Source organism: Vulpes lagopus, chromosome X, assembly GCF_018345385.1.
Source record: "Vulpes lagopus strain Blue_001 chromosome X, ASM1834538v1, whole genome shotgun sequence".
Taxonomy (NCBI): Eukaryota; Metazoa; Chordata; class Mammalia; order Carnivora; family Canidae; genus Vulpes; species Vulpes lagopus.
The window spans coordinates 5425025-5451243 of NC_054848.1; the positions used below are offsets into that span (position 1 = coordinate 5425025).

The 26219-nt window shown below is 52.7% G+C and overlaps 1 protein-coding gene across 1 annotated transcript in view; it reads right to left on the reverse strand.

Moving 5' to 3' along the window:
• Positions 1-369: 369 nt before the first annotated feature.
• The window catches only part of ANOS1 (anosmin 1), a 182031-nt gene continuing 156181 nt past the window's right edge, over positions 370-26219 (reverse strand). The window contains exons 9-14 of the mRNA XM_041740610.1: positions 22666-22812; positions 11591-11685; positions 7551-7722; positions 7144-7358; positions 5345-5486; positions 370-4343 (exon numbers count right to left, since the gene is read on the reverse strand). Coding sequence (XP_041596544.1) covers positions 4285-4343; positions 5345-5486; positions 7144-7358; positions 7551-7722; positions 11591-11685; positions 22666-22812 — 830 coding nt within the window. The 3' untranslated portion in view covers positions 370-4284. The remainder of the gene's footprint in view (positions 4344-5344; positions 5487-7143; positions 7359-7550; positions 7723-11590; positions 11686-22665; positions 22813-26219) is intronic.

Here is a 26219-nt window from a genome sequence, read left to right on the forward strand (position 1 = left end):
GTATATCAATTCAGGCTCTGAGCTCAGCGGGAAGTCTGCTTGGGATTCTCTCTCTCTCTCTCTCTCTCTCTCTCTCTCAATAAATAAATAAATAAATAAATAAATAAATAAATAAATAAGTCTTTCAAAAAATTCTACCAAAGAGCCAGAAACACCAGCCATATGTAAATATGATGGAAGAACTCTCAAGGGTTGATTGTCAAACCACAAAACTTTCATTAGCATGAAGAGCGGTGGGTGACATTGACCACACCTCCAATTCCATTCATGCTGACTTTTTCTATCTCCCTGGGAACACAGGGAAAAAATGGAAAAATAAAATTGGTTTCTCTTTTTTTTTTAATAAATAAATGAGTCTAGTCCATTGGGCAGGTTTAAGGATACTTTATTACTGATCAGTATGTACAAACTCTAACATGAAAATAATGAGTCACAGAATATCAGGCTATTTACAATACTTTTTTGTTTTTACAAAATGTTTTTTTACAAGATTACTTCTCTCTAAATAACATGACAGACGCACACACAAATCACTTTTTTTTTTATTACATACATAAATAAATATTGACTTGACCAGAAGAGATGTGATCTCCATAGGCCACTTGGATGAGAAGGTGGCTGCTCTGTTATCTGCACACTACGGAATAATTAAGGAAAGGAATAATAATACCTTTACAAACAGACCTCTGTTAATCACTCTGTAAATTGTGTAACTTGCTAAAATATTCAGTAGAGGTAAGAAACGGAGTCTGGCCATGCAGAACCATAGGGAAGAGTCACCATCTTTATGCATTTATTATCTTAAGTGAATTATAAGTACATGCAACAGATACTTAGCCTCTGTGTTCTGGTTACAATGGGAAGGTTTGTTTAATAAGATTTAGAGCTATTTGCAATCGTGGGAATGAGTAAACTTCATTAGTAAATCCACGGCGCGAGGCGGAAGGAAGGGCACTACCACAAGTGACGTGGACTCATAGGAAGGAGAAAGTATTATACGGACACACGTCAAAATTCAGTCTTCCCCTCAGGTCTTTCAGTGGACACAAGAGACACAACGCAGGGCTTCGGCGTCTAAGTCTGCAGCTGTTCCTCAGTTCCCGGGAAGGGGTGCCTAACCCGGCACATTCTCACGTGTTTAGTACAGATCGCTGCCTGCCCGGGGCGGGATTCTCAAGCGGGGGGAAGGGAGATGGGACAATAACCTCGGGTGCGAGTAGGCAGTGTGTGGAGAACTGTGGGTTCTCACTACTTGGGGGAGTGCTCCTGGCATGTGGTGGGGGGGCGGGGGCCAGGCCTCGGGCCCCTGAGGGGCGCATACATCCTGGGATTCGGGGTGGGGGTTCCCTGCACACAGTGAGCCGCCCCCACCCCACCTGCCGGCCGCACCTGCCAGCCCCGCTGCCATGGACCAGGCCCACTCTGCACAATCACGTACAGGCCCTTTGAGGTTCCCAGCGTACAGACCCAGCTTTACACTTGAACTTTGCCGAATACGCTTTTCAGAGAGCTACCTGTCATCGATTTCATCGTCTCCGATCCGTCAGAGTAACACAAGGAGGGGCTTGGGAGGGCACACGCTCGCTCACAAGAGTCGCCTGCAGAGCTCCAGCTGGAAGGGCGCAGAGCCGGTACCTTCAGCGGAGCCCGTGCCGCAGGCACACCGCGTGCAACCTCAGTGACTAACCCCCGGGAATTACAGGACTTGGCATTTGTCGTGGGCTTAATTGTTAAGAGTAAATATTATCACGGAATATATTTTTTGTCCTATGAGAGATGCATTTAATTTTAGTAAGATATATTAGAGACCTAGCCACTAGAACTATGTTTCTTAAAAAAGCCCCTGTAGATTGTAAACCCTTTATGAGGGCACTCACATTTTTAACATTTTTTAAAAATGTAATTCTATCTTGGCCAATTTGCGTATTATTGAGGATTACTGAAATTCATAAAAGAAACTCACGTTTCCTTAACCATAATTAATAGCATTTTTCTTCCAATAATGTGAATGAAATTAAAATTTTGTTATAGTAAAATTAGATACTCACGGGAGCTACTTTCAATTTTGTAAGTTCAAAACCTTCATCCAAACTAAAAATATATTTGCTCGTTGTCTATTCCTCAGACGAAAGACATATAATTAAACTTTATAAAATTAAACTTACATAATAATTTAATAATATTTCGTATCTATGTATACACTCCTGCATTTTGAACTATACAACAGTATAAGAATTTTCTGGCACAAATATTGGATTTGCTCACGGCAAAGTAAGGTAAAACAGAATGGTATAGCCAACATTAGACATCCTAATTTGTGAGAATTTGAGAATTTGAAATTGAGATGCCGCTCGCAGCACCGGCATAAATCATAGTTTCTGTGAAGATACCTGTGCTGTTGGGTCAGGTGTCGGGCTGTTGAAACGAGGGGAGCTTCCCGTTCCCTGGGTGACAAACACGTAACTCTGGGAGCTGGTGGGGGGCGTCGCAGCACGTTGTGCTGAGTCCGTCCCGACCGCGTCAGCAGCTGCAGAAAAGCACTCGGGAGCCACGTGCACGTCCACACTGGCGTTTCCGAGTGTCACGAAGCGTACAAAGCTGTAGAACATTGCGCTCATCGTCATTTTACGTCTCTGCTACACAGGAAGCAGGTTTCACTGCCTGTTTCCACGCATCCACGCATACAGGCCGCCTTTCCTAAGGAGACGCACCCACGGGATAATACAATACTCCGTGTCCGCTGTATAGCGCGGTCGCCTCACACCGGTGGACTCGAAGGACTCAGAGCTGTCCCTGCCAGGAGCAGTCGCCACATCCCCACACTTCCAGGAACCACCACAGGGCGAGGGCCCGGGGCCACCATCACGACCCAAGAAGACGGTCCCCAACACTTCCCAGATTGACTTAGGTGCACAACGAAAGGAGGGAGCAGCCCTTCCTTTGAGACGCTGAAATGTCGATAAATTGCTGTTTCCTCACAGTCAACACTGGGGGGAAACTACGTGGCCCTTCCCTTTGGGAGCCCCGGGTCTTCCTGCACCACTGCTGAGCTGTGACGAGAACGTCCGCGGTGAGTCACACTCGGCGTGCGATGTGCCTTGTGGATCTCACACACACGTATGGACGTAGACACACGCGGATGCGTATTCCAACCACACCTCTGGATATTCCCTCAAGAAAACACTGGGTTAAACTAACGCTGGTGGGTTTGCAGCAGCACCACGCGCTGACGACGCGTTCCGACCCGTGTCCACGCCGCGAAGGGTCGTTGGGAGCCCAGGAGTCCGGCAGAATGGACTCGAGACGGTGAAGGCAGGGAAGCAGCGGTCCTCTATCACCCGGAGCCTCTTGTCTGCATCACCGAGAATATTCTCGCATACAAATAGCTTACTTGAGGAAAAGGCAAATCTTAGGAAAGATCTCAAAATATTCAATAGTTGGAATTCTCTCATGTTAAGCAGGAGGTTTTGTAAATTTTGAGATATGTGACGTGGTAAAACAAAGCGTACCAGCAAGTCTTTTCTGCATGGAGGAAAAAGGGAAAACATAAATAAGAATACGCATCAGGAAGCTCTCATTTTATGGGACGAAGTATTCAAATGTATCCCCGGAAAAGCATTCTAATTTCTCCAAGGCAGACTGTGCGTGGCAGCCGATTCACTTCGGAGGGTTCTCGTAAAGCACAGCTCACGCACGCGACGCTCATGTGCCTGTGTGTGCGGGTGGCTCGGGGGGCTGCAGGTGCGGACATTCGTACGTGGAAGTTAACTGCTACACATCTGAGGGTAAAAAAAAAATCACACATGCTATAACTCATCTTATGAGAGGTGTGAGTAAACGGGCCTTAAACACTGCACCATCTTATTTGATTTTGCAAATCAAAGCAATCATTTAATTTAAAAATGTTTTATTGATGAACGTTATGCTCAGTCTGTGTATCAGTTGTGTATCTGTCACACTGATTTGTTCTGAGAATTTGCGGCTCCAAATTCAGAGAGATCTCATCTCTGCACTCATGCCGAGACTCCTCCGCGGACATTCAGGTTTCCAGCTAGATGGGCCCCGTCTTGGTCTCCTCCATTCCAGGGAACGCGTGCGTCCACCTCCACGGGCCGTCTGGGACTGTTTCCACATGCGTCGAGATGGGCAGAGGTACGGAGGGTACAAGGTTACACGGGAGAGGGAGGGTGCGTGGGCACCTGCTGCCTCCGGAGCAGCGCGGCTGGACCTGGAGGCTCAAGCAGCTTGCTCGTTCGTACATTCTCAGACATCTCTTTGATCCGTTTAGTATCTTTCTGGGGAAGGCTTGTAGTGAGGAGGATGCCGGTGCTTAAGATGCGGTCCTGAGCGGGGACAGGACGTTACGTGTCAGTCATGTGGCGCCACAGAAAGCAGCGCCTGGCAGTGAGCGAGCGCGTCAGACCCGCGAGCCTCCCTCCTGCGGCCCGTCTCTCCTGCTCTGAATCGGGCTCCCCCCCACCACGCCCAGGAACGGGACAGGCTCCTTCCCTGCATCACAGCGACCCAGGCCAGCCACGGCCTTCTAGCTCCTTCTGGCTCCGCGGAGGGGAACACTTCATCAGGACTCCCATGAATCCCGGTGTCAGACGGGGAGCACCGGGCAAGCATGCAGCCGATGAAGGTCGGGGTCACCACGCTCGCCCACATGAGGCCTGTTTTGTTGCAATTCTAGGCATCGGAAGTTATGGGCGCGGATGTGTTTGTGCAAGTGTCAGTGTAAAACCGAGCTCACTTCTCAGTTTTCTTATCGACACGTAAACCTTTAGTCACCTGCTTTATGTGTGTAAGCTTGAAAAAGACGAAGCACATAATTTAAAAATCTGCCAGAGCCCCATTGTTTTGAAACAGTGGGTGATAATTTTTTTTTAAAGACTTTACTTGGCGTAGCAGTAAATCTAGTAGATTGATTTAGGAAATATTACGAAGAAAATCCGTGTAATGTATTACAGGAAAATATGTGCCATAAGAAAATAATCCTTAGCAAAATATTTCCTCTATCGTCATATTTGAAAATCTCAATTTTTAAGATAATTGAGACTCATACGAGTTTGCAGATTTTTTCCCTCGTGTGTATTTATGGTGTGAAAGATACGGAAAAAGCATGATAGGTGCAGAAAACCAGAGGAAGGGAGGGGAGGGAAACTGCAGGGAGGGAGCAGTGAAGCACCAACCACAGGGTCATGCTAACAGGGGCTGAGCAAAACCCAGCCCGCGGAGACGCGGGGCAGGAAGGCTTTCAGGCTGAGAGAACTCCGTTCTCTGGGATAACACAGCGATCTTAGCGTTCCACGCGGATGACGGGCTCTGTGGGTCCCACACTCACTGTGTCCTGAGGGCAGCGCGAGGTCGGGCGTCCAGAAGGTTTTGATGGTGGCCGGCCCTTCGCCGCCCGCGGTCAGCACCTGCACTTCCAGCCGGTACAGCGTGGACGGCCTCAGGTTGGGCACTGTTAGGACGTTATGGTCCTGGGGCGTCACACAGAAAAATGCTGTCAGTGACCTTTCAGAAACAACAGGCACAGGGGCACACATCCTTTGAGTGACTCCCCGGTGGAGACCAGGTGTGAGCACGTGGAAAGCAGGTGTGAGCATGTGGAGAGTATAGATTGAGTGTGTGGACAGCAGGTGTGGCCACACGGAGCATAATAGGTGTGAGCTTGCAGAGGGTAGGAGGTGAGAGTGCATGGAGAACAGGCTTGAGTACATGGAGAGTAGCAGGGGAGCATGTGGCGAGTAGGTGTAAGTGTGCATAGAGTCGCAGGTGTGAGCGCGTGGAGAGCAGGAAGTGTGAGCACATGGACAGTAGCAGGTGTGAGCACCAGAGTAGTAGGTATGAGCATGCAGAGTAGCAGGTGAGAACACATGGAAAGCCCGTATAAGCACATGGAAAGCAAGTGCGAGTGCGTGGAGAGCAGCAGGAGCCTAGAGAACAGGTGTGAGTGCAGAGCTGCAGGGGTAAGTGCCCCGAGAACAGGTGTGAGCGCAGAGCTGCAGGGGTGAGCACGGAGCTGCAGGGGTGAGCGCCCGGAGAACAGGTGTGAGCAGGGAGAGCTGCGGGAGTGAGTGTGGGGCCGCAGAGCGCAGGGGGCCCCGGGCCGCGCGTGTGGCCGTGTGCTGGGCCGGGCCACCCGGGCCCCTTGGCAGAGCGAGGCGGTGCCGAGGGGCCAGTTCTCAGGCGCCGTCGGGATTTCAGTTTTTAGTCCTTAACGCAGGACTTTCCCATGGTTTAGAGTTTTCATCTGCACATCTTGTGATGGGAATTCTTGATAATCCGAATTTCAGTGAACGAGCCAACTGTTTTCCTTAAAACACAATATCTGTCAATGCCCATAGCTGAAAATGTTTATTTTTATGCCAACACATTCTTCTCAAAATTCAATAAAACCTAATACATTCATAGAATAAGTACTTTCTAATTCCAAGGAATTTGTCCTTCCGGACTTAAGGGTTTTTTTTCCCTTTCTGTCTTTCTTCCTCTGGAGCCAGAGTTGGATACCCTAAGGGCATTTTGAGGGAGGGTGAAGGCGCACACATGGGCGTTTTTTCAAGCCAAGGAATAAAGCGGCCTGGAAGACAGGCCAGCTCGCTATGGGCCGGCGCCCAAATCCATGGGGGGAAGGGGGGACACAACAGGCCCCTTGTGGCCGTCCTTCCCTCAGCTCCGGGCTTGGACCAGAGGGACGTGGGGTTGAGGCGGGACATGGCAGCAGTGGCGTCCGACCAGGTGGGGTTCATGGGGCAACTGGGGAGACTGCGGGTGGAGCCTGCGACAGCAGCCCTGCCATGTGTCAGTGGCCGCGGTGGCGGGGGGAGGGGGGCTGGGGGGGCTTCGTGGGGATAGTTCTGGGGGGCGCACTCCGTGGGGGGGTTCCGGGAGGGGGCTCCGAGGGGGGAGCAGCTCTGGGGGGAAGAGCTCCGTGGGGAGCTCCGTGGAGGGGCGCTCTGGGGGGGCGCATTCCGTGGGGTGCTCCGTGGGGGGAGTTGGGGGACTCCAGGGGGAGCACTCCGTGGGGGGACTCCATGGGGGGCTGGGGGGAGCCCCGGGGGAGCACATTCCGTGGGGGGCTCCGAGGCCCGAGCCCCCGACGCAGCGGGGCCCCGGAGCAGGGCGGCGGGCACGTACCGACGGCAGGATCTGCGAGCGGGAGATGATGCTGTTGGGCAGGCTGTTGTGCCTGCTCTCGGAGGTCACCTCGGCCCAGGTCACCTGGAAGCCGGTGGGCGGCCGCTGCGCGCCGCGGGCCATCCTCCAGGAGAAGTGCGCCGTGACGTTGGCCCCGTGCAGCACGAACGAGGCGGACAGGTTCTCGGGCTTGGCGAGCACCTTGGGCGGGGGACCTGCGGGGGCGCAGGAGGCGCTGAGGCCGCTCCCTAGCCCCGGGGCCCCACCCCGACCGCCGGCCCGGGGCGCAGGGCATGGACCCCAGTGTGGCCGCGGGGCGGATGCCCGGGCTGCTGGCGGGGAGGGAGGCCGCGAACCCGCGGGAGGGACACGGGGAACCCCGGCTGCACCTGCAAGTCCTTGGGTACCTGCGTCGCCGGCGCAGCTCCCGGGCTTGGGGCTTTTCCCCTTCAGGGCAGAGCAGGGCGGCGTCGTGAAGAAGCCCGTCTCGGCCTTCAGGCGGCCCGTGGGCCCGGTCGGCTGGACCGTCACCTTGTATTTGCAGGAAAATGCTAGATCTTGAAGAATTATATAGTTTTCCTAGAGCGAGAGAAAGAGCACGTGCTCGCAGCGAGTCTCCCCGGGGCTTGCATGTTGGCAGGGGACACGCTGTTCCCACCGGGACACTTTCCCGGGTGCAGCATGCATGGCATGTGCGGTGTGCGTGGCATGTGCGGTGTGCGTGGCATGTGCGGTGTGTGGCATGTGCGGCGTGTGTGGCATGTGCGGTGTGCGTGGCATGTGCGGTGTGCGGCATGTGCGGTGTGCGTGGCATGTGCGGTGTGTGGCATGTGCGGTGTGCGTGGCATGTGCGGTGTGTGGCATGTGCGGTGTGCGTGGCATGTGCGGTGTGCGTGGCATGTGCGGTGTGTGGCATGTGCGGTGTGTGGCATGTGCGGTGTGCGTGGCATGTGCGGTGTGTGGCATGTGCGGTGTGTGGCATGTGCGGTGTGCGTGGCATGTGCGGTGTGTGGCATGTGCGGTGTGCGTGGCATGTGCGGTGTGTGGCATGTGCGGTGTGCGTGGCATGTGCGGTGTGTGGCATGTGCGGTGTGCGTGGCATGTGCGGTGTGGCTTTCCAGAGAACCAGAGACACGCTGCAGGTGGTGAGGAGTTACGGGCCTGAGCACACCCCGCCCCCGCTATGGGCACGGGCTCTGGACCAGGACGCTGAGCGTCCAGGCACATGTCCCAGTGGCCAGCAACGCGGGTGGTGGCACAAAACTCGTTTGATTTTTGATACAAAAATAAAGGGGGCGGGCTCAGCTTCCCCAAGACAGGGGCTTAGCCCCCGTGTGAGTGGGACATGGGCTTACCCCCATGTGAGTGGGACACGGGCGTCGCCCCCGTGTGAGTGGGACACGGGCGTCGCCCCCGTGTGAGTGGGACACGGGCGTCGCCCCCGTGTGAGTGGGACACAGGCGTCGCCCCCGTGTGAGTCTGCCTTTTGAAAGAGGAGGACCATGCTTGGCACCGCGTGCTCTCCTCGTCCCGGAGGGCCGCTGTTGGTCCCGGCCGAGGCACCGCGGCCACGGGGAGGCCCGGAGCGCGGGCGGAAGGAGGAAGGGGGGGCTGGGCACAACGCGCGCCGTGGGAACTGCCGCCGGCCGTAGGACGGTGCTGCCAGGCTTCCTTGCCGTTCACCGGCCCCGCTTCCCCTGTGTGGGGTCCGTATCCGAGCCTGACCCACTCGTGTGAAAGGTGCACCTCTGTCCCGGGCACCCTGGGTGCAGGACGGGGCCCTGCCGGACAGCAGCGTGGGAGCGTGAGGTGGGGAGCAGGCCGAGGACTACAGCAAAAGCCGAGGCCCGCACACTCCACCGGTCACTGAAGTCACAAGTGGGAGCCGTGGGGATGCGCCCAGGGGAGCCATGTGGACGTGCACTGGGGAGCCCTGCGGTTGGGGGACTGGGAGCCGTGTGGACGTGCGATGCGGAGCTGCTCTGTGGTTTGTGCGTTGGGGAGCCCTGTGGTTAATGGAGTGGGAGCCGTGTGGACGCACACAGGGGAGCCCTGCGGTTGGCGGAGTGGGGGTCCTCCAGATGTGCACGGGGAGCCACGCGGTGGGAGTGGGAGCCGCGAGAATGCACCAGGGGGAGCTGCTGGCCCTTTACCCAGGTGCCAGGCGGGGAGCAGAGCCAGGGCAGCGGGCCCACCCGCGTGCGAGCAGGGAGCCACAGGCCTGCTGCGTCCCCTTGGGTGACGGCGTGCTGCCCCGCAGGAGTGGATGTGCGCTTTGCGTGGGGAGAGACTGCAACCCACGTGAGCCCCGAAGGGCACCGCCTGGCGGCTGCTCCAAGAATGCATTCGCGTGGCCGGGAGCGCGGCCATCTGTAGCAAGAGGTAGGGTAGCTGGTGCTCATCGGGGCTTGAAAAGACGTGGGTCCGGATACAGAAATAGTGCAAGGGAGTATAGGGGAAAGGCGGGAACGTGAGTGGGAAGTACCAGAGACGGAGACGGACCATGAGAGACTCCTAACTCTGGGAAACGAACAAGGGGTGGGGTGGGGGTGGGGGGCGATGGGGTGACGGGCACTCAGGGGGGCACCTGACGGGATGAGCACTGGGTGTTATGTGTTGGCACATCAAACCCCAATAAAAAGAACAAAAAAAGAAAGTAAATGGGTCTGAAAGTCATTTAAAAATGCAGATCCGCAAGGTCTAAGCCTTTAGCGCAGTGCTTTCTGATTCTTCTTTCTATGGGTCACATCGGGACGCCCGGGTGGCTCAGCGGTTTAGCATCTGCCTTTAGCCCAGGGCGTGGTCCTGAGGTCCTGGGATCGAGTCCCTCATGAGGCTCCTTGCAGGGAGCCTGCTTCTCTCTCTGTGTCTCTCGTGAATAAATGAATAAAAAATCTTAAAAAAAAAGGTTTACGGGACACATCATACATGTTCACCTTATTAGACTTTCTAAAGGTGATAGCCAAAGGTTGGCTGGGCCCCTGAAAATGAGCCAGATTTCATATGATTTCAAGGCATGGACAGGTAAAACTACTAGGAGCCTCACCCCTGCCCACAAAGAATTCAATAAACCCTGCTTCTGTTCCTTTTTTTCTTTGCTTTTCGAGTAGGTTTCCCTTTTCAAAAATGTTTCTTTTTCTGTTTTTCTTTTTCTTTTTTTTTTTTTAAAGATTATTTATTTATTTATTTATTTATTTGTGATAGAGAGAGAGAGAGAGAGAGAGAGAGAGGCAGAGACACAGGCAGAGGGAGAAGCAGGCTCCATGCTGGGAGCCCGACACAGGACTCGATCCCGGGACCCCAGGATTGCACCCTGGGCCAAAGGCAGGCGCTAAACTGCTGAGCCACCCAGGGATCCCCTCTTTTTTCTTTTTTTAATGAAGTCTCCAAACTTTGGAAACAGCATGTGGAAAAATAAAAGGAACAGCGTTGGTGAGCATGAGTTGAGACAAGTCAAATCCAGTAAAAAAGTGTATTTCTGCGGACCCACTGACTTGTTTTATCTTACTGTCTCTGAGTTATGTGATCAGATAGGATTCTAAAATACTGTACTTGTTGCTTTAGAAAATACTCAAAAGAAAAATGTTGTACTTACAGATCATGTGTCAACGTACTAGACAGCTGGGGCCATGCCTTCGCATATTTGAGACCATCCTGCTGTATCACACACACGTCACGGGCGTCAGCACTGTGCAGGATTCTCTGCCCTCGAAACCATTTTTTGTTGGCCCGTTGACGCTACTCTCTAATTCACGCGTGAACCTCAAGTATTTGAAAGAATTCAGGGAGTAGTGCTGATGGAGTTACGATCCCCAAGGGGTTACTGTTCTCTTCAAAGTAAGAATCAAAAACGTGTTGGGCAGCCCCAGTGGTGGCTCAGCAGTTTAGCACCGCCTTCAGCCCAGAGCGTGATCCTGGGGACCCGGGATCGAGTCCCACGTCGGGCTCCCTGCACGGAGCCTGCTTCTCCCTCTGCCTGTCTCTCTCTCTCTCATGCATAAATAAATAAAATGTTTAAAAAAAAAAAAAGGTGGTGCACCGTGTCTGGCAGAGGGAAGAGCTGCCATGCCCCGGCCACAAGGTGCTGAGCGAGCATCAGGGCCGCACAGAGGCTCCCAGGGCACCGTTCCCTTAGGCCGCGCTGCCGAGATTGAGAATATAATTCAGAGCTGTCGTCCAGCCCGGAGGAGCCCCCGAGCCCCCGCAAGGCAACCATGCGCTGCCCTGGGCGCCCCGGAACCACTGGCCCTTGCTTGGGGGAGCTGCCTGGCCCACGGGGGCCCAAGCTCAGGAAGCGTGGCGAGAAGGGCCCGGGGGTGGAGGACGCCTCTGCTTCCGCACCTCGCGTTTACACGACGCCCGATTTCTGGGAACCAGGCATCCGAGCGTCAGACCCCTGCACGTCTGTCTGTCCGCACCTTTCCCACCCGAGCCCGTCACCTCTCACCTGGGTGATGGCAGCAGCGGTCCCTGGCGCGGAGCTCCGGTTGTGGGCGCAGGCCTCCGGGAGCCAGTGCACGTGGTAGCGGCTGACGCTGGGATCTGCAAGGCCAGGGCGCACACGCTCAATGCTCGGCAGCCTCCCCTCCCTCTGCCCCCCCGCCCCCGGAGCCAGGGCAGGTGCCACGGGCGGCCCGGGTGCAGCAGGGGGCCTGCTGTGAGTGCATGGGCCTGGGCTGGGCGGCTCGCAGCCCCCCATCCCCGTGGGGGCCTGAGCGGGGAGCCCTTGCTAGACGCCCCACGGTGCACACCAGAGGCGGCAGGACGCTTTCCCAGGGAAGGAATCTACAGCCTACACGGGTGCCAAGTCGCTGCGTGAAGTCACGCACCGGCCTCAAGCGCCGCTCTTCTGGGCACCGCCACACACAGCAGTGCTCTCGGGGTCCTGGACCCAACACGGCTGCGTGGGCCACACGCGAGGCCCAGAGGCAGCCTATACCTCACGCTGGAAGGTACTCTGGCCACAGAAGAACACAGAAGGTAAGGGGGCAGGTGCATCGCCAAAGGGGACAGGTGTGGCTAGAGTGGCTGGCTCCTCCCCTGGGGATCTGACCCTCAGGTGAAGATGAGGACGAAGCCTGGGGGCTGGCGTGGGCAGTGTCGGTGGCTGTGGCCAGTGTGGATTACGGGGACAAGCCTGCAGGTTGGCGTGGGCAGTGTGGATGGCTGCGGCAGGCCGTCTGGCCAGCAGCACCCGACACAACCTTGCGCTCGTGCTGGCCCTAGCCACTCGTGCCTGTGAAGCTCCTGAAATACTGTAGTAGGATAAATTCTGAGGGCACGGAAATCAACTGAAACGCAGAGCTGCCGGTGGCTCAGGGCCACCACACTGGGCGGAGTTCTGGCCCCAGGGGGCGGCTCAGACGTGTGAGACGGGGGCAGACTCCTGCCCACTGTGGGGCAGGTGCTCCCCACTCAGGATGGAGTTGGGTTTGCCGCCACGGAGCGGTACACGGTCTCCGGTGGGCCCCTGAGGACCGGGGACTCCAGGAAGCCTGGGCCCGTGTCCAGCACGGCTGTCTTCCTGAGAGGAGGCACTGACTGCGACACCTGCTCACCCCCTTTCGGCCCCAGCCCCCCGAGCTCTGGAGGCCGCCTGGTCCGAGTCCGGGGCCCCTCATGTCTGCACAGACCAGCTCTGCGGATACTGCATCCATCCCCGCACTTCCAGGGAGGCCGGCGCAGTAGGAGCATCACCAGCTCACGTCATCACGCAGATAAGCAAGGCCACCCTGTGGGGGGTGGTGTCCATAACCCAGAGCTACCTGAACGCAGGCCGGACAGGCTCTCCACAGCTACGTGTAGACCAGAGGCCACGGCAGAGGGGGGAGAGGGTGGAGATGGGGTGGGGCCCCCATAGAGGGAGGAGCGGACCTTCACTGCAGCCCCCAAGGCACTCATTGCGGACCCCACACAGGGCACACAAAGCCCCACAACATCTGGCTTTGAACATCAGATGGGCACAACATCACAAGCTCTTACAGTCACTGGGGCTTAACACCTGGAACTTAAAAACCAGTGGGCAGGACTCTGCAGAGCTAGGGGGTAAGAGAAAACTGAGTCCCCAAGTCCCCACCCTTAGAGAGACAACACCACAAACAGCCCCACGAGATGCTGCAGCACAGAAGCAGGCATCTGAAAAACGCCTGGGCCACACGGCACGGAGACGAGTTTATTAATCTCGGAATGTGTGCTGGAGAGGCAGGGATCTTTGGGAAATTTCTCCAAGTGGCAGGCACGCCCCCCCCCAAGGGTTCACAGACACCTGCCCGACCAGTGCAGCACAAATACTCTCCACCTAGCTCGCTGACAGTGCTGCTGCGCTGCAGGCTCACGCCCTGAAGCCACATGTCCCTCCTGCAGGAGGCCTCACAAACCCTGGTAACCCCAAATGCCCATCACCCCAAAGTGATGCCTGCCACTGGGAAGAGGGGAAAACAGGCAGTTTGACTACAGCCCTAGCAGTGGGCTGGGGACCCACATGGACTGCAGACCCCGCCACCAACACAAGCCGCTCAGAGGACAACACAGACAGTGGCCCCTAGTTCTGTGCTCCTGCGGCTCTGGAGAATGCTGGTCGTGCCCACCTCAAGGCCAACATGCCCCAGACCGGCCCATTAACACTGCAGGGACCAATCCCTGCTCACAACAGGCAGAGAGAGCCCTTGCAGATGACTGGACGGAAGGCCAATGCAGCTCAGCCACAACAGTAGGGCGCACACGACACACACAGGGGACACCCCTGAACTGCTGGGTCCTGGGGAACAGGAGACAGTGCACAGCAGGGCACTATAGGACCCATCGTAAGGCCACTGCTTTTAAGAGGAGATGTAGAGAAGAGGGCAAGAGGGGGAAAAAAAAAGAACTACAAAAACAATTGTAAAACAAATAACCAAATTGCAGTAAGTACATACCTGTCTATCAATAATCACTGTGAATGTAAATGGACTAAATGTCCCAATCAAAAGAAACAGGGTGACAGGCTGAATTTTAAAAAAAGCAAGACCCATCCATATGCTGTCTGCAAAAGACTTATTTCAGACCTAAAGACACCTGCACATTGAATGTGAGGAGATGGAAAGGCATTTATCATGCAAATGGAAGTGAAAAAAAAAAGGCTGAGTAGCAATACTTATATGACAAAACACACTTTAAACCAAAGACAGTAACAGACAAAGGGAGACACTACGTTACCATAAAGGAAACAATCCAACAAAGATATAAGCATTGTGGTTACTTAGGCACCCACCAGGGAGCACACAAATACATAAAGCACTTAATAGCAAACAAGAAGGAACTAATTGATAATAATACAATAATAATAGGGGACTTTAACATCCCACTTACATCAATGGACAGACCACGCAAACAGAAAATCAACAAAGAAACAGAGGCTCTGAATGACACATTGGACCAGATGAATCTGAGAGATTTAGAACATTCCATCCTCAAGCAGAATACATTCTATTCAAGTGCATGTGGGACATTTTCCACAGTAGATCCCACGTTAGGCCACAAAACAAGTCTCAACAAATTCAAAAAGATTGAAGTCCTGCTATGCAGCTCTTCCAACCATATCACTATGAAACTAAAATCAACCACAAGAAAAAAAATCCAGAAAGAACACAAATATATGGAGGTTACATAGTGTGCTACTAAATAATAATCTGGTCACCTGTGAAATCAAAGAGGAAACCGAAAATACATGGAGACAAATGAAAATGAAAACACACGGCTCAGAATCTTTGGAATGCATTAAAAGCTGTTCTAAGAAGCTTATAGTAATACAGGCCTACTTCAAGAAGCAGGAAAAAGCTCTAACCTTACACCTAAAGAAGCTAGAACAAGAACAAAGAAAACCCAAACCAGCAGAAGGAAGGAAATAAAAATGATTAGAGCAGAAATACATGAAACAGAAACTAAAAGAACAATAGAACAGAGCAATGAATCCGGGAGCTGGTTCTTTGAAAATATCAACCAAATTGATACAACTTTAGCCAGATTCATAAAAAAGAGAGAGGATTCAAATAAAATCTGATGTGAAAGAGGAATAATAACAACCAACACCACTGAGAGAAAGGACTATAAGAGAATATTATGAAAAATTATATGCCAACAAACTGGACAGCCTAGAAGTGGATAAGTTCCTAGAAACATAACTCCTATAACTAAATCCGGAAGAAATACAAAATTTGAACAGATTGATTATCAGAAAGGAAACTGAATCAGTAATAATAATCAAACTCCCAACAAACACAAGACCAGGACCAGGTGGCTTCAGAGGCAAATTCTACCAAACATTTAAAGAAGAGTTAACACCTGTTCTTCTCAAGCTATTCCAAAGAGTAGAAGGAAAGCTTCCAAATTCGTTGTATAATGCCAGCATTACCCTGTTACCAAAGCCAGATAAAGACGCTACAAAAAAAGGGACGATAGGCCAAAATCCCTGATGAAGATGGATGCAAAAATCCTCAGCAAAATATCAGCAAATCCAATCCAGCAGTACATTCACAAAAGCATTCTCACCATCAAGTAGGATTTATTCCTGGGATACACGGGTGGTTCAGTATTTGCAAGTCAATCAATGAGATGTATCGCATCAACAAGAGGAAGGACAAAAGCCACATGATCGTTTCAAGAGATGTAAAAAAAGCATTTGACAAAGTACAACATCCGTTCGTGATAAAAACCCTCAACAAAGCAGGCTTAGAGGGAATACACCTCAGCATAATAAAGGCCATCTATGAAAAACCCACAGCCAATGTTATACTCAATGGTGAAAAACGGAGCTTTTCTCCTATGCTCAGAACTAAGACAAGGATGTCCACTCTCCCCACTGTTATTCAGCATAATAGTGGAAGTCAAAGCCATGGCAATCAGACAAGAAAAATAAATGAAACATCCATGCTGGGAAGGAAGAAGTAAAACTTTCACTATTTGCAGACGACATGATACTATATATAGGTAGGCCTAAAATCCCCCCCCCCCCCAAGAACTAATAAAACTGATTAATTCCATAAAATCAGAAGATACCAAACCAATATCCAGAAATCTGTTGCATCTCTATACACTAAGACTGCCATAGCAGAGAAATTAAGAAAACAACTCCAGGGCAGCCCCGTCAGTGCAGCGGTTTAGCGCCGCCTGCAGCCCAGGGTGTGATCCTGGAGACCCCGGATCGAGTCCCACGTCAGGCTCCCTGCATGGTGCCTGCTTCTCCCTCTGCCTGTGTCTCTGCCTCTCTCTCTCTATCTGTGTCTCTATGAATAAATAAAAAAAATAAAATCTTTATTATTATTATTATTATTATTATTATTATTATTATTATTTTAAAGATTTTGTTTATTTATTCATGAGACACAGAGAGAGAGGCAGAGACACAGGCAGAGGGAGAAGCAGGCTCCATGCAGGGAGCCCGATGTGGGACTCGATTCCGGGTCTCCAGGATCATGCTCTGGGTGAAGGCAGAGCTAAACCGCTCAGCCACCTGGGCTGCCCGGGACAGGATATTTACAAATGACATATCCAGTAAAGGGTTAGTATCCAAAATATATAAAGAACGGATACAACTGAACACCAAAAGCCCAAAAAACTTAGGACCTCAGGATCCCGGCTATAGCTAGAATATTAAAAACAGCATCATTCAATCAAATGTTTGCTAAGGGGACACATATGAAAATTCTAGGCTAAATGCTAAATGCCTTGTGCTGCTCTGGTTCTTGAACTTAAGTTTTTCCTTCTGCAAATAAGTCAGTAAGTCCTTGAGAAGTATTTTTAAATGTTGAAATTTACTTTCAGGGCTCTTCAACTATGCTTCAAAAAGGAGATGTTTTTTTTGTTTCTAAAATACATCTAACTCACAGTGTCTGGCATAATTAAAGGCTGCAAGAAATAAATGTTTTAGGATTTATTGATCTTAGCATGAGCGGGTGAAGCTGAAGGAGGAGAGGGAGACCCCCTCGAGCAGACTCCCACTGAGCATAGAGCCGGACATGGTGCTCGGTCCCAGGACCCTTAGATCGTGACACGAGGCCAAACCAAGAGTTGGACGCCCAAGTGACTGTGCCACCCAGGCACCCCAGGGCCGCAAATTTTTAAATTAAATGTTAATCTCTAAATTCTGGGGTGATTGAAATCAGAGCTCTGAGAAAGGCCATCTTGGAGCGCCACTGCCTAGCAAAGGACAGAAAGTCACAACGCTGGTGGCGGGGCACGCACACAGGCAAGGGCATCAGAAAATGCCAGCTCCCTAGGGCAGCAGTTTCTGATCTTCGCAGCATCTCAAACGGCAGAAATACCAGCAGGTACGTAGTAGGTCCTCAATAAATGTTAGTTGAATGACTTCCTTTCAGGAAGTAGTGCCTTGGTCTCTTTATATTTGTCAAAAAATGCTTTGGTCAGACAGATTTTCTGATTTTGGGCAATTTTGTAAAAAGAGAAATTTTGAACACCTACTACGCAGAAGGCATTTCTCCTCAAAGTAGAAGTATGAGTGTTTTTTTTTTCCTCTCTCTCTCTGAGCTAATTTTTAAATATTTTTGGAGCGCAAACACTAAGTCTAAACCCGAAAGCTTAAAAGAATTAATTGTGGATTCTGCTGTCACACAGTAAAAGTGAACTGATGTCTGCAGAATAATAAAATCACTAATTAATTACATGAGCTAAGAATAATAAAATTACTAATTAATTAAATGAACTGTACCTTTTAGAAGAATGATGGTTCTACAAAATCAGTGTTGAGGATACTTATTTCCAGAGCCTTCACATTATACCCCAGCTGCCATATACACTAAGTTGGCCTATTATATGATGTTTGAGTCATTTCTCTACAAAATTATATGCTGTGTCAAAATAATAACAAAAAACTTGAAGCTCTCTCTTTGGAAAATTTCAAGGGAAATGAACAGATTGGTGCTTTTGAGCTCCTAGCTCCAAGCCCAAAACATGCTGGCCACCCTCGCTTTTTAGGAAATGTGACATATCTAGAAACCAATTTCTACTTATAATTTTGTCTTGATCAGTGAACAAGATTCTCGTCTACTCTCATTTGTCACAAGCGTTCGGGTTTTGTGTTTTTTTTTTTTTGTTTTTGTTTTTGTTTTTAGGTTTCAAATCAGTGTATCCGCTGGTGGACATTAGTTACGAGTCAATAATCAATTCAGCTGCTTGTGTCACAGACTTTTTATCACCACTTGAAATGGGTCTTACCGCGTTGCATAGGGCGCACACAATGGAGGGTTTTTACAGAGTCAAAAAGTTTACAAAAGGCAGCCAAAGCGTCCAGCTCCGGGACAGGAAGAGATGCCGTATTCACATTCTGAACAGAATTCGCATGAGGACTGTGTGTTGACTTAAAAGGCACCTCCTTTCTTAGGTTTGTGATAATTATGAACAGCACTTGCTTCAGAAAGTTCTGGGGGAACCGTGGTTTGGGTTCTGCAGGTCACACGGGGCCTGCCTAATGCGCTTCGGGGAGGAGAACAATCTAGAGTATGTGTGGAGCACGCGCCACCACCGCGGTGAGCGCTGGGCCCCCGAGCTCCCGGTCTCCTCCTCGGAGGCTCTGGCCCTGCGAAGCTCCGGGTGGGATATGCTCGTTTGGCTTTCAGGTTTAAAATCAAAGGGGAAATGGTGTGTGGATGTTATGTAGCCCAGGGGGCTTTTGGGAAAAAAAGACAAAACTCGAGGTAGAGCGTGAGCATTCTCAGGACCTCGGCGGCTGTGGGATCTGCTGCAAGTCGACGTCCACCTGCAGACCCCGACGGCCCAGTAACCGCACCAACCGTGGCTCCTGTTTCTCCCGCAGAACTCCCTGCTGGGCCCGGGGGCTCTAGGCCGGCCGTGACGTGTATGTACAGTGCATGTACGTGTACACTCGCGCACGCACACACGATCTTTGAGACCATCATGACCTTGGTCGTCCCGCCCTGCAGTCTCACCCTGTGGGAACACTGACCATTTCCTGCTGCTGAGCGAGGGCAGCGATGGTCCATCCCAGTTCAGGTGCCAAACTCAGTACCTAGACTTAACCGCGTCTATACTGCAAACTCAATCCTTGAACGTTTGCCAAAGGCTCCTATGCCGTTGTCTGCAGAGGAGGAGAACAGGGTCAGTCCTAGAGCTACGAGGCACTCACCGTCCTTCCTAAAGTCCATCTCTTCTATGCTGCGGGCACCCTTCCACCTGCAGGAAACCCTGTAAGCCCTGACGCCTATGGGGTGATTACTAGACGCCGTCCCCACCGTCGGTACGCATGCTCCCACCCAAGCCCCACAGCACGCCTACCAGGTAGTCTATCATTTTCCCTTCAGTTCATCATGTTAATAGAATAAAAGAGAAAAGTCATTGATCTTCTCATTACTTCCAGGAAGAATATTCGATAAAAATCAATGCGTATCCATGATAAAAACACTGCAGCTAAGAGCAGTAGGGGACGGGGCGCCTGGGTGGCTCTGTCGGTTGAGCATCTGCCTTCGGCTCAGGTCATGACCTCAGGGTCCTGGGATCGAGTCCCGCGTCATCAGGCTCCCGGCTCAGCGGGGAGTCTGCTTCTCCCTCTGCCCCTCTCCTCACTCGTGCTCTCTCTCTCTCTCTCATTCTCAAGTAAATGAATACAATCTTTAAAAAAGAAAAAAGAGCAGCACGGCATTTTGTTCGTCTGCTAAAGGGTGTCTGCAGAGAGCCGGCCCCTAGCACGCCCGGTATAAAGTGCTCAGCGGCCTGTTGCGCCAATCGTTTCACAGGAGCTTGGTGTATGAAACCATTACGTTGCGCACCTGTGCGATGGTCTGGGTCAGTTCTGTCTCCATACAGCTGGGAAAATAGGAGCAGCAGATATTCGCACGTGGATATAAAAGTGTGTACACTGGCACGCGCTTGTATCCATCCACACGCGCATACAGAGCCCATTACTTCACCCCCCGCCCCTGTGAGATGGGTACGCTATTGCCATTTTACAGATGAGACACTGATGTGTGAGTGGGGAGGGACTTGCCCGACATCACACACTTGGCGAGCAGTTCACCTGGGCTTTGAAACCAAATACATCTCCTTTTAAACACTGCATTCTCGGACGCCGGGCGGCTCAGGGCATGAGCCTGGGATCCAGGATCGAGTCTCGCGTCGGGCGCCCGCTTCTCCCTCTGCCTGCGTCTCTGCCTCTGTCTGTGTCTCTCATGAATATATAAATAAAATCTTCAAAAAAACATAAAGACTGTATTCTTAAACTCTATGTTATTGGGGTTCAAAGAGTAGTTGGCAAGCGTGCAGTGTTTTACATATAGTGACCCCCTGCAGATGTCCACCACGGTGACTTTTCTCAGCCATCAATACCATTACTTTGTTTCCATATAATTAGTTGGAATCACTAGTAAATGATCAAGTAACCAAGAAGGACAGAAACTAGTGCTTCTGTTGAATTCGGCTTTGAAGAAACAGAAATGAAGGCGTCAAAAATAAAAACACATCACGCCTGCAGTGATCACTCCCGCTCCACCCTGTGCTCAACGCCACAGCCAGCGTTGAGGCAAGAGAGCCACGTGAAATGTCAGAGGTCTGGAGCGGAAAATATAACCTTTGCATTATTTATGTGCCACATGGTTGCTTTTACAGACAAGCGGGAAAGGACTATCACATGGAATGTCACGAGCAAGGTAACATGACAACAGAGCTGGATCCACCATCCAGGCATAAAGAGAGGCTGTATTTATGTCTGTGACAACCAGAGTCAGAAAATAAAACTGAGAAAACGTGTGTGTGTACGTAACGGGATCAAAATAATCACAGACACTTTAGAAGAATGATATGAAATCGTACGATGCCTCTGCCTTATATATTGTAAATCACTGCTGAGAAAATCTTAAAAACCCGAATAAACTGACACATAAGTGTGCATATTTTGAAGATGCGAATTCTCTAGTCATGACCAGAGAGGCTGATTGTCATTTCAACAAAGATCTTAGGAGGTTTTTGTGGAAATTGACAAACTAATGCAGATACTGATGTAAAACCAGAGGGGCCAAGAAGAGTCTAGAGGATTTGAAAATGAAGTAAAAAACTGAAGGATTGTGATTTAAGATATTTATAAATCTACAGTAGTTAAGACAGTGTAGTAATGCCAGAGAGTTGGAAAAATAGATAAGAGGCCACAGAAAGTTAAAAAGGTAACCTGCCGCTCTGTTGATTTAGGGCCAGGGTAGCATACCAGAGCTTGGGGGAAAGAGTCATTTTTATAATTTTTAAATTATAAAATTTTAAAAAAAATATGTATTTGCTTGAGAGAGAGAGAGAGTGAGCACAGGTGGGGAGGGCCAGAGACAGGAAGAGAAGGTCTGGAGCAGACGCCCTGGTGAGTGCAGAGCCTGATGCAAGGCTTGATCCCAAACCCTGAGATCATGGCCTGAGCCAAAATCAGAGTCGACGCTCAGCCAGCTGAGCCACCCGGGCGCCCAGGAAAGAGTGCTTTTTACATAAATGATGCTCTGTCAGCTGGAGATCGGGGGGAAACAAGAATAAAAGGACAGTGACCCCTACAACTAAAATCAGCTCCAGGCGGAAGTCAGCCTGAGAGAGAAAGGTTCAACACTCTGCCTTCTAGGGGACGACGGGAGGACCCATGTGACCCTGGAGAAGCAAAGACTCTCCACCGGGGCCCCCGAGCTGTCACCTAAAGGAGACAAGATGATGAATCGACCCCCTCTAGACCTGAGAGCCACTGAGAAGGAAGGAAGGCAAGTGTTGGTCACACAGAGACCCCGCAGGTGACTCATCCCCACGATGCGTAAGGGCCGCTCGCAGGACAGCCTGTAGAGCAAAGATGCACATTCAGACAACACACGGCTGTCAAGACGCCGCAAGCTCAGGAAGATGGGAGTTCCGCAAGGCGGGGGGCGGGTGGGGGGCGCCCCAGGATGGTCGTGCCCTGCCCGTGGGAATGTCAGCTGGCGCAAAGCTCTGTCTTCCAAAGCTCTGGGCGCTCTAATGACCGAACGGCCCCCGCTCGTTGGGGGTGATATGTGCCCCAGAGGCCACAGCAGCAGCGTGCCTGTGAAGACAGGCCGACACCCCTGAGGTGACAGGATGCCACGCGCTGACCGATGACTGGCTCCTGGAAAACAAGGGGCAGCCCCCTCACAGTGCACAACAGCAAGACATTTAACTGCAACCTCGAAAGGACTGAAGTGTTTTAAGTGTCTCGTTCGGGTGATATTTTCCTTAATATTAACACCGTGGCGGGCGCCTGGGTGGTCTGTCGGCCACGCATGTGACTCTCGGTTTTGCCTCGGGTCGTGATCTCAGGGCTGTGGGATCCGACAGGGCACTGGGCTCCGCGCTCAGCACGGAGGCTGCTCGACATTCGTGCTCTCTCCCTCCCGCTCTGCCCCCCCCCATGTTATCTCTAAGATAAATAAATCTTAAAAAAAAAAAAAAGTCAACCCCGTGGCGCGACCTTGAGTTCGCACTAGCAGCGCGGGGTCAGCGGGCCGCTTAAGGCAGCCGCCGGCGAGGAGAGCGTGTGCGCACCTTCGGTCTTTTTCCAGTAGACCTTCACCTGCAGTTGGTTGTCTTGATAGAAGGGGGCTCCGACTTCCAGGAGGCGAGCGGGCCGTCGTCTCTGGAAAGGGGGCTGTATGTGCGTCGGGCTCTTTCTGGATTTTCCGACGTGCTCCTCTGCAACAAAGTACGACATTGTGATTCGCTGGTCAAGGTAACGGGCAATCAGTACACATTCACCCTTCGGGGAGGCCCTGGGTTAGAGCAGACGTACGGATACGGTTTCTCATGATAGGTTTTTTAAAAAAGTTGTGAAGAGAGTAAACGAAACGATATGAAGATACCACGTGGCCTGGAAACCACAGAGCTTTGCACAGACGTGCCGGCAGCTATAGGCCCCCAGTCGCCGCAAGGTCCCCTAAACGGGCACTTTGCTGTGTTGACTCGCACCTGAAGTATCACGTCAGCAAGTGCACCGCGATGATACTTCAGATGAGGTGCTAGGCCTGAAGGCTGCCTTCGTTCACGCGCTCACTCATTCTTTCCTGTCAGTCCCCGGTGAGACCTCCTAGGTGCCCGGCAGCGAGCCCGGGGCCACAGAGATGAAGCTCTTGGGCCCGGGGCTCTTGCGAAAGCGGCACGCGGGTGCAGGCGATCCCGCGTCAGTAGACGAGGGAGCACAGTGGGGAGTAGGGACGTGTTTGTGGCTCCCAGCCCACTGTTGCCTGTTCTCTGGAGGAATCGCCAAAGAGTCTGTGGCAACGAGTTAGCAGAGAGGATAGGACGGTTGCAGTAGGCAAGGCAATGCTCTAGGGACGGCGAGGCCGAGTCGTCTGTGGACTCGGTGCTGCTCTCCCCACCGTCTCTGTAACTCTGTCCCCGCCGCACACTTACTGCAACAAGGACTGTAAAGGGGATTCAGACGACCCCACCCCTCGCATGCCCCACATGCAACGGGACGCAGAGAAGGGCTGCGCTCAGAGAAAACACCAGGAAGCATTCCCCTGAACCCGGGAATCCAAACTTGAAATCCTCGCACTTGGCTGAGGCCGCCTCCTGTCACCATCTGGCTCTACCTCTACTGTGGTTTCTGTCGTGCGGCCCTCACGTGGCTGTGCCTGTCCCCCTCGTGCCATTCCCAGTTCCTGACACCTGCTGGGTCCCTGGTCAACGCGCACCAGGCTCCATCAGCACAGCTCACAGCGCTGCTCCCTGTCCGAGCCCTGACGACCCCTGACCTCTGTGGGGCCCCAGCTGCTGTCCTCGGGGACAATGTCCTGGGAGGCACAGAAGCAAACAGCCTCACTACACCCGTGGTTTCCCAGCGTTGGGTCTCGTTCCCCGGGCTTGGCTGCTGCCACCAGAGCATGAGCGCTGGGAGCCTGGGGAAGGCACCGTGTGGGGTGAGCAGATCTGGATTTGGGACCCTGGCGCTCAGCCCTGTGGGGGACGGGGGGGGAGCACTGACTGGAGCACATGAGTCCCTTGGCTCTGAAGCCACTGGGCTCTTCTCCAGAAGTTGTGCCAAGGGGAGAACCTGGCTCCGTGGGGGACTCAGGTGGGTCCTGGGGGGCGCAGGGGGAACCCCGCTGCTGTATGCACTGTCCTGCAGCCGCAGGCGCACTCGGCCTCTCCGGGAGCTCGACTGCAGCCGTGGCCTGGGTCCCCCTGTGACACCACCCATGCCAGGGGGTGTTCCCCACTGACACCATCCATGCTGGGGGGTGTCCCCCTCTGACACCATCCACACTGGTGGGTGTCCCCCTCTGACATCATCCATGTTGGGGGGGGTGTCCCCCTCTTAGGCTCTCATCCCAAAGTCATTGCTCTCCTGAGTTCGCCATGGACTCTTGCTGCGCACACCTCAAGCACGTGTTAACTGGCTACCTAAGGACTGAGATTTTCACAAGCCCACGTGTGCTTCCAATAATCCCTTCAAAGATCTGTGGTTTTGAGAATTCGCCAGCGGATACTCAAGATCAGGTTTAGATACTACGTCTAATCTGTATGCGAATTTTATCTTCCTACTGCCTGGGATGTCCCGCAGAAACTATTTTTCATTCCACATACGTTGGATGTTGTTTTCTGTGTGTCAGGGCTGAAATGCATGAACGTGTAGTGCTGCAGATGCTCGCCGCATGGAAAGGACAGAGGGGCTCGGGCCTCAGGCCTAGGAGCGGGGCCCTCGCAGTAAGGGGGAGCCCTGCACTTTGAGTGGTAAATAAATGTGCAATAAACTCCCGAAGGTAAGAGAACGCAGCGAGTAGGCTGTTTTTTCAAATGTCAAAACTGATAAATTTTATAGATCAAGAGGTTCTGCACGTATCTGTCTGCACCCCAAGTGTAGTCTGCAGAGCTTGAGGAACGCCCAAGATGCAGGTGGCAACGTGAAGCATCGGCCCTGCAACAGCCCTGCAGATGCTCCTCCGACCTCCAGAAAACCAAGCTGCCTTTCCAGCCAAGGCTGCTAGACCCTTGGCCTTCGAGGTGCGCTTTTATAGAACGTGATGAACGTTCAGCCTGTGGCTGCAGAGACGCTGAGGAGCCCACAGGCCTGGAGAAACATAATTCAGAAAGTGATTCACATGCTGGCGGGCACCCGTCTCTTGCCCCTAAAAGGTCATGTCCTTTGCTTGCACCACGAAGCTGTGATCATTTACTTCTGGTTGGTCCCTGATGAATACACAGCGTCCGTGTAAGAGGCGAGCGGCTGCTCTGATGAGACCGCAGCCCAGCGCCGGCACCTCGGAGCCTGACAAGGTGCAGGTCTGTGCCAGTGGCGAGCGGCTGCTCCAATGAGACCACAGCCCAGCGGACACCTGGGAGCCTGACACCGCGCAGGTCCGCGTGAGAGGCGAGCGGCTGCTCTGATGAGACCGCAGCCCAGCGCCGGCACCTGGGAGCCTGACACCGCGCAGGTCCGCGTGAGAGGCGAGCGGCTGCTCTGATGAGACCGCAGCCCAGCGCCGGCACCTCGGAGCCTGACAAGGTGCAGGTCTGTGCCAGTGGCGAGCGGCTGCTCCAATGAGACCACAGCCCAGCGGACACCTGGGAGCCTGACACCGCGCAGGTCCGCGTGAGAGGCGAGCGGCTGCTCTGATGAGACCACAGCCCAGCGGACACCTGGGAGCCTGACACCGCGCAGGTCCGCGTGAGAGGCGAGCGGCTGCTCTGATGAGACCGCAGCCCAGCGGGCACCTGGGAGCCTGACACCGCGCAGGTGCGCGGGCCTAATCGGCTGCGGAGCCCGAGTCTTCCCGCACAGCCGGGCCCAAGGGCGAGCGCTGTCACGGGCAGTTTGCTCCCCTCACTCATTAGCTCCGTCCATCACCTCTGTGAAGCCACCTGAGAGGCCTCGGCTAACCGGGCTCCGCTGGCCCTTAGGTGTAAGTGTTGTTAACTTCTAAAAAAAAGATTTTGCTTGTTCATTTGAAAGACAAAGAGTGTGGGAGGGGGAGAGCCAAGCAGGGGCAGAGGCAGGCAGGGGACCTGACCCCCCAGGGCGCGCCGGGACCACGGCCTGAGCCCGAGGCAGAGGCTCCACCGCTGAGCCCCCAGCGCCCGCTGCCCTGACTGTATCCATC